This window comes from Alosa alosa, chromosome 18 (genome assembly GCF_017589495.1).
Source record: "Alosa alosa isolate M-15738 ecotype Scorff River chromosome 18, AALO_Geno_1.1, whole genome shotgun sequence".
NCBI lineage: Eukaryota > Metazoa > Chordata > Actinopteri > Clupeiformes > Clupeidae > Alosa > Alosa alosa.
Window position 1 is genome coordinate 30,176,778 of NC_063206.1, and position 10,505 is coordinate 30,187,282.

The following is a 10,505-nucleotide window of genomic DNA, read 5'->3' on the forward strand; positions in this document are numbered from 1 at the left end:
AGCCACATCTCATTTATGCTTTTTGCAGAGTTTGGCTCAAAAACACACTCCAGATAAAGCAGAGCAAAACAACTCACATCTCAAAGTGAAACTTTTTTTAAGTGCCATTCTTGCACTTCATTCGTTTAAATCAGAAACAACACACGGATGTACAAAACACTGTTGTCTTTAATTTACTCATGCATGCTTCTATGGAAGATTGTTCCAGAATACACTGGTGGTATATACTTCACTGGAAAATAATTCATTGGGCAGCTTGAAAAATGGGAAAGGGAGCGAGTACAACTGTGAATGTATATTGTGGTTCATGAGTCAGTAGCCTGGTGGAAACGAACATTATCCCAGAAGACAACAACCTGGAAGACTCTGATCTGTTCTGCACAAGTGCACTGCAGTGCATTAGAAATGTGATGACTGAATGTGTGCAGTATACAGTATAGGGCAGCATGGTCATGGGCCATGGACAAGTCCTTGCAGACTAGTAGTGGCTCACAAGGTGATATTTCCCCATGCAGCGCAGCCCAGGGATATTCCCCCTCTTTGTTCTTTTGTCCTCCTCTCCTTTCTCTCTCTTCTCCACCTTTCCATCACTCTCACTCTCTCCATATATGCAAAGTCCTCACACAAGTGCTGAGCTCACCTGGTCTAGTGTAGTCAAATGATAGGTGCTCAATGATGCTCAATTGATATTTTCATGTGTGTTTTGCATCTTGACTAGATATTGCATTTTGAATATCAATGATGGAATTTTCATTCATTGGATGAAGTTGTCCTAAGACAGATCAGTGCTTTGCAATATGTGTGCTTCAGAACTGCGAGCAAAGTGCCACGTTGAATGTGCTGTATGTGGCATGCATGTTGTTGATGCCTTTGTTGTTACAAGAATTTAAGTTTTGGTCTTTAGCTTTGGTCTAATCATTGTTATTTTTTAGTGTGTAAACATTCAGCAAAAACTAAAAGATTATTTAATGAGAATAACAATCACTATAATTTAGTTTTTCATAAAAAGCTGTATGGATATTCTAAAGACACATGACAAATGGATGGATGACAAAGACACATTTTTACAGTTACATTTAACTGACTTATAATAAGCTGTTTTAATAACCATTCATCTTTAAGGGTGTTTTTGAGCACTCATTTCTCAACACATGGCACTGTGTTATGACTTATTCAGGGAGATCATGTCCTCATGTAGTATTCCATTTTCATATTACCATAATGGCAAGAATGCATGAATAGTCAGAAGGCAGAGAAGTATTGTTGCACTCAGATGATAGTTTCTAAGTCCAGGTGTGTTAGAACCAATAATGTGAAAATGAAGCTGCAAGTGGTTCGCACTCTGAAAAAAATGACTAGACATAGTCTTACAAAAAAGGAATGTAATAGAGCAAGAGCAGACGTTTGAGCAATCTGGCTATTCTCAATGCACGCAGTCTGTTGAAACGTCTACCCTTGCTCTATTAAACCTATGCTCCATTTTTGTAAGACTTTGTCTTTTTTTTCAGAGTGTGAACCACTTGCAGCTTCAAGGATGCATGAACAGTCAGAATACATGCAATGTTAATGTCATACCTATGGCACTGAGGGCCACAAAGCGGTTCTCCCTGGGATTGATGTGATGGTCATAGGGCCTCATCCCCCACATGTGGGCCGCACTATTCACCAGCCATGTGGCATTGAGCACAGTGGCGTCTCTTGGGTATTTACTAAAGGATTATTTAATGAGAAATATTTAACATAGAATAGATGATCATTTGAGTATCTCCTTTTCTCTAGTCCCCCTACATGTAATGATCAAACTAAACTTATTAAATGACTGAATAGGCCTAGGCTATATTCTTGAGCTATTCTTTAACAGAGAGTGCAAAAGGAGTCAGTTGTAGAGGATATATATCTTGTCACAGGCCTATAACCTGTGACACTTACTTCTCTACCACAAGATGGAGACAACTTACCAAGTGACACATTAAATGCATAATTAAGGTAAGCAATTTATTGAGGGTAAATAATTAATTGTATAATAGCAAAAAGTCACAATACAAGTTTTACAGATTTACATGTAAAATTGTTTTTTTTGGTGCTTACAATAAACACAACATTCCTTTCAAAATGTGCCAGTTATTAAGGCATTCAGAAACTCAAGAAGCCAACACTATAAAAAAATAGGCTACTCTTACTGGACAAGATACAAAAGTAACAAATCACTAACCATTGAAAAAAATGACTAGACATAATCTTACAAAAAAGGAATGTAATAGAGCAAGAGCAGACGTTTGAGCAATCTGGCTATTCTCAATGCACGCAGTCTGTTGAAACGTCTACCCTTGCTCTATTAAACCTATGCTCCATTTTTGTAAGACTTTGTTCTTTTTTTCAGAGTGCGAACCACTTGCAGCTTCAAGGATGCATGAACAGTCAGAATACATGAAATGTTAATGTCATACCTATGGCACTGAGGGCCACAAAGTGGTTCTCCCTGGGATTGATGTGATGGTCATAGGGCCTCATCCCCCACATGTGGGCCGCACTATTCACCATGTGGCATTGAGCACAGTGGTGTCTCTTGGGTATTTACTAAAGGATTATTTAATGAGAAATATTTAACATAGAATAGATGATCATTTGAGTATCTCCTTTTCTCTAGTCCCCCTACATGTAATGATCAAACTAAACTTATCAAATGACTGAATAGGCCTAGGCTATATTCTTGAGCTATTCTTTAACAGAGAGTGCAAAAGGAGTCAGTTGTAGAGGATATATATCTTGTCACAGGCCTATAACCTGTGCAACTTACTTCTCTACCACAAGATGGAGACAACTTACCAAGTGACACATTAAATGCATAATTAAGGTAAGGAATTTATTGAGGGTAAATAATTAATTGTATAATAGCAAAAAGTCACAATACAAGTTTTACAGATTTACATGTAAAATTGTTTATTTTTGGTGCTTACAATAAACACAACATTCCTTTCAAAATGTGCCAGTTATTAAGGCATTCAGAAACTCAAGAAGCCAACACTATAAAAAATAGGCTACTCTTACAGGACAAGATACAAAAGTAACAAATCACTAACCATTTGCCATCACTGCGTCAGAATAACAATGTGGTCCTTTAAAATGTAAAGGTATGATGTAGGCCTACATCATTACCTCAGCGAAAAGTGTCATTTCATCTGTGACACCCTTCACCTGCACTAATTAAGACATTTGGTAATGTATGGTAAGTCATTTGGTCCGACATAGACCCAAGGTCTTTTTGGTGGACATTCATTCTTGTTATTACTATAATCAGGCACCAATAATAATATGTTATTTGATAAGGCAACAGGGAGGCAACAACTTCTTGCAGATATGTTCATATAAATATATCGACAAACAACTACTTTTTCCATGTTTATTTCCCCGAAGGACAGACTATGTCCCTTTGTGAAATAAAGGCAGAGATAAGTATACTTCTTTTTCAAGAAATATTTCCATATTCAAATCTTTCATTCTGTTTTCGATTTGACCATAATGGCCAAGTGGTGCAATGCACTATGACAAGTCAGTTCCAATCTGATCATCTTGTGTTGTGCTTCAATCAGGTACAATCCATATTTAGAGGTATGTAATTGTGCAATGTATCAATAAATAAATCCCAACCTTCCACCAATAACAAACAGACTAAGAGCACCAAGCAATATTCTTTCTCTTTGACTGTAGAACGAGTATGTTTGTTGACTGGTGCAACAGTTGAATAGTAAAGGGAAAAAAACATTATATCAATTTCATTGTAAATCAATACTTGTCCAGTCCTTACTTATTCATGGATGATGTAAAGGATTAATGACAATCCAAAGCAGTATCACACCATTATCCAAATAAGGGTAATAAATGACACTATATGCAAAGATTCTCAATGTTAAGCTTCACATGTAAAACTACTTATCTCTCACAACATTTCAAAGTGCCAAAAATGATTAATAGCACATATATGTTAATGTATATATTGCATAGCATTGGAATGACATCCATAACAAACTTGAACGCTTAACGAAAAAGTGCTATATCCACAAAGTGGAACTGATACACCAGTGTCACTTCCAGACACTTGGCCTCTTAACCAGTGAGGTCCAGGGCCTTTCCAGAGCTAGACTTAGAGCCACACCTTTCCACCAAACACTCTCACTGTCAATCTCAATGCAAAAAATATATATCTTATTACCAGTATTAGTTCGCAAGGCTCACGGTTTTTTTTATCTCAGATAAGATTTGGAGACATTACTATGCATTTTTGAAACTCGTTCATAAACTCTGTGAATATATAGCTTCACATATGTTTTGGCCTGTTGTGACTGCATAGGAGCTTTCAAATCTGAGAATCGCTCAACCAGTCTTGTGACTGCCATCCCCAGTGCGCTGAACGCGGGCCTTGACTACCTCTGGGGAAGCCTGCTTGCAGTCACTGGCCAGGCCTAGGGAGCACATGAGGTTAATGAAAGCAGTAGTGAAGTTGAGCTTGCTACCAAACTCACTTGTTGCGTAGTCATAAGGAAACGTGTGATGATAGTTGTGAAAACCCTCCCCTGAAAATGAAATGGAAGAAAACAGTTAGAAATCACTATAATTTAGTTTTTCATAAAAAACTGTATGGATATTCTAAAGACACATGACAAATGGATGGATGACAGACACATTTTTACAGTTACATTTAACTGACTTATAATAAGCTGTTTTAATAACCATTCATCTTTAAGAGTGTTTTTGAGCACTCATTTCTCAACACATGGCACTGTGTTATTCAGGGAGATCATGTCCCTGAATTTTCATATTACCATAATGGCAAAAATGCATGAATAGTCAGAAGGCAGAGAAGTATTGTTGCACTCAGATGATAGTTTGATATGCATGAACAGTCAGAATACATGAAATGTTAATGTCATACCTATGGCACTGAGGGCCACAAAGCGGTTCTCCCTGGGATTGATGTGATGGTCATAGGGCCTCATCCCCCACATGTGGGCCGCACTATTCACCAGCCATGTGGCATTGAGCACAGTGGCGTACCTCAGGAGTCCTGGGACAAAGTAGCCCACCCAAAGAGATTCACCCCAAAGGTACCAAGGCACAAACATGGGAATGGCGAAGCATGCCAGTGCCACTGAGACCTTGTAATGCCTTGAAAGGAAGAAAGAAAAGGTCAAGAATTAGTCTGCATCATGGTACTGATTGAGACCATTCACGGTTTCTGCCACTGTGCTTACTAAATAGAGGACATTGGGGAAAACACATTCTGATAACAATCTGAGATTCTTACCAAAAACACGCATCTGTTTAAGGTGTAATGACAATATACCAGGAAGAAGTTCAATACACAGTCAATATCTAGTAGTTACAGTGGCTAATAAGTTACCATTTGTACTTTCAAATGAATTATGTTTAGATGACTGCTGACATCAGACTTGCTAATCCTCTTCTGAGGGAGGTTTAAACCCAACTCGGGACAGGATCTGACAGCATAGGCAATATGACAATGCACTGCCCCCTGAATGCCTGTGGGCTGATCTCTGCTCTGGCACAGCTGCGATAAGCCTTATCAGTGAATCAGAATGTGAGGTGCATGTTGACCCCGACTACCATTTCCTCTTTAAAGAGATGAAAATAAGTTTTTTCCCACAACAGGTTTTACTATCACTTTTCAGATAGTACTAATAATTCAAAGACTTGTACTGCTAGTGTGGACTGATTTAATGACTGGCATTTTAGTGAGGCTCATGGAAGTTCACAGATGCACTGTAACCATTTTAATTCGCATTACATTTCCTACTCACACCATACTCACTCTTTTTGAAACATGACGACTGGGTCTGCTTTGAGATCATGAACGTCTAGCTTGCGCCCCTTCTCAATCACGTCTGGATGCTTACGGACTAAGAGCCAACCAATATGTGCAAAGAAGAAGCCCCTAACAGCATTATGAGGGTCTGCATCGGTCTCAGAGAACTTGTGGTGCACTCGGTGATCTCTAGCCCATTCAAAGATGTCATTCTGGATGGTCAAGCACATCAGAGATGTAAAAGTTACTCCCTTGTCATAGTACACCATTATTCTACCAGACTACTTTCATATTCATAACAGTTTTGTGCACATATTCTTGATTTGTATAGTTATATTTTGATGCTGTGCATGTTTAACTTGTTTATATTACCTGAAAGGCCATAGAATTTCCAAAAGCAAGGAAGATGCGTAAAGGCAGTGAGGCTTTGTATGACTTGTGACTCCACAGCCGATGAGCCCCAGCAGTCACTCCCAGAGCACTGATGAAGAAGCACACAACCGCTGTGGGAGGATGGGGAGAAACATCAATATCTTACACCAGCGGTTCCCAAACCACCACCTACATCCTGACTCGGCTCACGTACCCCTACCACACACATAAAAACGTAACACATTCTATTGACGCATTCCAGGCATCGTGTTTAATTAGCCACCCTACATGATAACAAATAACAAAATCAAAATGTGCAACTCGTCTATTACAGTAGCTCTCACACAAAACAAAAGTGTGGAGAACATTATGAAATACAAAGAACAAAGAGAACATAGGCTTAGGATTTATTTTAAAAATCATTTTTAACACCTTTCCGACATTGCCATTTTCATCTCGCATACCCCCTATGGAGCTCACATACCACCAGTGGTGCACGTACCACAGTTTGGGAATCCCTGTCTTACACAAATGTTCTCAACATAGCTGTCTCTTGGGTATTTATGTCCATCTCACTGGACTGGGTGGGGGTCTCCTCTTTCACAACTGAATGTCTCTCTATGTACTGAATGTCTTTCTATGTGTGGTCAGACACTGCTTTGAGCTATTAAGGCCTCAGACCAGTGAAGAAGGCCACACTGTTGTGAGCTCGACAAGCCCACAATAGAAAGCCTATTGCAATGGGCAATTGTTCATTGTTCTCAGCCTGAAATATTATGCAGTTTGGCAATGCAAAAATGTATGAAACAGTGGGACACAGTTTTGGCAGGATGATTTCTTAGACATTCGAGTCACATTCTATCTCATGCATTCTTGTGCTCTATTTAACAGTCTCAAACAGAAAATGTATAGCATAGGCTATGTATTTGTCCACCAAGTTGTTTTACACTCCACCTTGCAAAACATCAACATTTAAATGAATAGCAGCACACTCACAGTTAGGCTATACTACAAGGTGAGGCTAAGAACAGTGAGAAACAAATCAAAACCTGTTGCGTTTCCACAATTGTTTGAAATGTAGCCTACCGATTGATTCAGGGTGATAAACATCACTGTAACAGCCAAAAATGCAGTGCTTCCTCGAACAGTGTGACGTCAGAGCAAAAACCGTTTTCATAATAGCCTATCAGGTCATCTCTTTCTGAACATTACTAGATGTAGGACTGAACACTGGACACCAACACGAGCTAAAGCGTCGAAGTTGGAAAATTGAAAACAGATTGCATGGGACTTACCCCAAAGTAAAGTTAGAATGGAAGCAGATGGTACAATCATCAGTCCATACAGAGCTCCGCTGTGCAACAATGTCATTAAAATAACATTTCTCCACACGATTTGCCGTGGGGGTTTTGGACCCTCTTTCTCCCTGTAAGTATCGTCAAATACATCCTCCACTGTCCTGGTTTCAGCCATTGTTTCAGCGTTCTGACTGAACTCTGAATTTCTCGTCATGTTTCACTGTGGATTGTGGAAGCAACAAATGACCACATATTAGGTTATACACGTGAAATACAACAGCTAGACGAGTGATGTCAAGAAACGTAGCCTATGCGAAGTCCACAGAAACGGGTGGGTCTTTCCCCTTCCTGGGGACTACAACACGGATGCAAACTAAATGCTTGCGAAACAACCATTAACGAACATAGTCTGTAAACGCTAAGCAGCTAGGCCTACCTTTGGCTGATGTAGATGATCGGTGTAACGTTACAACTCAACAACGAAAGCACAGTAACGGAGAACAATAACGTTATACAGTCCTGTTGAAGAATTCCGCTTACCTCCGATTCTCTTCCTCAGACGTCGATTTTAAAGATCGCAATTGGTTGAAGCGTAATGGATGCCACCTTGCCCTGCCAGTTTCATTGGTCGCCTGCTTATCTGATGTTCATGTTGGTCTTTGGCAACAACATCTGTAGGTCGGTGGCATGGGCAATTCACGATTTCGTCTGTGTTTAATTTGGACCACCTCCTGTATTTGTTAAGACAAATTGTGTAACTGTACAGAGATAGGAGGTGGCCCAAATTATTTCGCTATATGTACAGAAATCGCTGATAAGAAAAAAATAATGCTGTCATGCTGATAAACTGGTTTAACTCTGATTAACTTATAACCACAATATAACGCTTTACATTGCACGTCTACAACATACAATTAGACTGTATACAATTGTAGCCCTACTACACCTATCAGTTATGGATCCATATTTTATTTGAAGCGTTTTCCTAGACGTAGGCTATTTAAGTTCAACCACTGTTTCTCGACTTATGTGTTTTTTGTGTTATGAATATTTCTTCATGAAAACATTGCTTCAAATAGCCTAGGCTACTTTATAGGTCATGACTGTCATCAGCATGTAGAATGCAATATGTGAAAATGGTGCATACAGGCAACAATTGTTGTTGTATTAGGCTACCATACATGTGTAGCCTATATTATGCAGAATTTATGTAAATATGGATATTTGTCAATATTTCATTTCACCACAGAATGTTTGTCTACTTTAAAGAAGGCAGGCTAACATACATGTTGGCCAACTTATTTGGTAAAACTGTGCATTAAATTCTTTTCAGAAGGTTTTGAGTTTCAGTGAATGACATTCAAAGTGTTATTTCAGTTCATTTGAAACACTTATGAGGGGAATTTGGCAATAGTGCTGAAACTAGGGCACATGATGCCCAACAGAACCAAATCCTTCCTGCCTCTCCCTCGCCCTCTTGGTCTGCTGTTGTTCTATTATTAGCCAACTGTGTACTCAAACACTCCTTGGACTCATCTGTACCAATCACCCCATGGGTGTCCTCCGGTCACTATCTCATCTGATGTATCACATTGTAATACACTGCTCAGATATATTTCATAACTGAACATGAGATACAATATTATACTACCTTGGGATAAACCAATAAACCACCATATAATTTCACAAGCTTTAGGAAAACCCCTTACAGATCAAAGCTCAGAACAGATTATAATAGGGAACCTGGGCTAAATCTTGGTAGGAATGTTAAGACAATATCTACTCCACATCTAGGCCTATCTTTTTTTAGCATGTGATTGTGAATAGGGACCAATGTAGCATCCAATATCTACTCCACATAGGTGTATCTTTTGCCTGTGATTGTGATTGAGACCAGTGTAGTCAGCAAAGAATCTTGCTTTAGGCTTGAAGTCCAGATCCAGTTAAAGCAACACTAAAGCACTTTTCCTCTGTGCACACACGCTATTTGTTGCATGATTTTATGAAAGTATGATGTATTGCGACTTCAGAAACAAGTCAAATTTGTAGTTTCTTATGTCTCATTCCATCGAACTACAGATCCGCTACCCGATCTGGCAAACTTACATAGTGCGGTTATAGCCGATAGAGGGCCGCGAAAGCGAATGTAGAAGTGCCGTTCACCTTGTTACGAGTTGATGAACCACTGAAACGATTTTGGAAACATTATTTTAAGGTATACAAAAAACTCTTTGGTGTTGCTTTAATGTGAAATTCCATGTCAAATCATATAAGTTGTTGCTGCACCATCTCAGATTTTGTTCAAATCTTGTCTAGGCTATGATCGATAGATAGATAGATAGACAGACAGACAGACAGACAGCCAGAAACTTTATTGATCCTCCAGGGGAAATTCAAGGTCTCAGTAGCATACAGACATCACGCACAACATGCACTTACAGCAGAAAAAGTAATATAAAAACTCCACTGTACAATAGAGACAGTAGAAGATACACATGATACTAAAATACTAAATACACTGTATAAACTTAATCAAATATCAACACAGTGTGCTTAAGGATGATCAAGCATGACCGGGTAGGGACTGAGCCTGTGGAGGATGATCGCTTCCTTGTTGTCCCTGTCAAGGGTGCCATGGTCGTGGACCCCTCAACCGACACAAGCAAGATGCAATATACAGTTGAAAGGGTGGGGATAGTAATATGGACATCTGCTTTACTACTTTTCACTGAGGAAATTCCTAACTTTCTCAATAGAAGACACATTACTGGAGCAATCGATGTATCGATTTTCGTAAAGCATTCGACACAGTAGACCACCTGATTTTATTATCCAAACTTCACTCTTTTAACCTATCACCCTCAGTATTAGACATGATCTCTTCTTATTTAACTGATAGATCACAAGTTGTCAAAATTGACCATGCAATATCTCAGCCCTTGGGATGTGGTATGGGTGTCCCACAGGGAAGCATTCTGGGGGCTTTACTTTTTCTTCTATATATTAATAATCTC

General features: G+C 39.2%; 1 protein-coding gene across 2 annotated transcripts; it reads right to left on the reverse strand.

The window, feature by feature from the left end:
* Nucleotides 1-2,914: 2,914 nt before the first annotated feature.
* On the reverse strand, nucleotides 2,915-8,122 carry scdb (stearoyl-CoA desaturase b). Of its 2 annotated transcripts, none has more exons than XM_048270202.1 (6): nucleotides 8,032-8,122; nucleotides 7,489-7,711; nucleotides 6,194-6,324; nucleotides 5,828-6,033; nucleotides 4,931-5,163; nucleotides 2,915-4,571 (listed from the first exon to the last, which is right to left on the reverse strand). In XM_048270202.1, exons 2-6 carry the CDS (start codon nucleotides 7,703-7,705, stop codon nucleotides 4,372-4,374), a joined length of 987 nt encoding a protein of 328 aa, XP_048126159.1. In that variant the 5' UTR covers nucleotides 7,706-7,711; nucleotides 8,032-8,122; the 3' UTR covers nucleotides 2,915-4,371. The 2 variants fall into 2 exon arrangements, with proteins under 2 accessions (XP_048126159.1, XP_048126160.1); XM_048270203.1 differs by having other exon boundaries at nucleotides 7,928-8,043.
* Nucleotides 8,123-10,505: the final 2,383 nt, after the last annotated feature.

What these genes read in the sequence shown, in the direction of transcription:
- scdb (XM_048270202.1), bottom strand. Translation starts at nt 7,705, where the DNA reads ATGACGAGAAATTCAGAGTTCAGTCAGAACGCTGAAACAATGGCTGAA. An exon ending in GAAATTCTATGGCCTTTCAG is followed by an intron (nt 6,034 to 6,193) that starts GTAATATAAACA and finishes TTGACCATCCAG; the next exon opens with AATGACATCTTTGAATGGGC. An exon ending in TGTGGCCCTCAGTGCCATAG is followed by an intron (nt 4,572 to 4,930) that starts GTATGACATTAA and finishes TTTCATTTTCAG; the next exon opens with GGGAGGGTTTTCACAACTAT.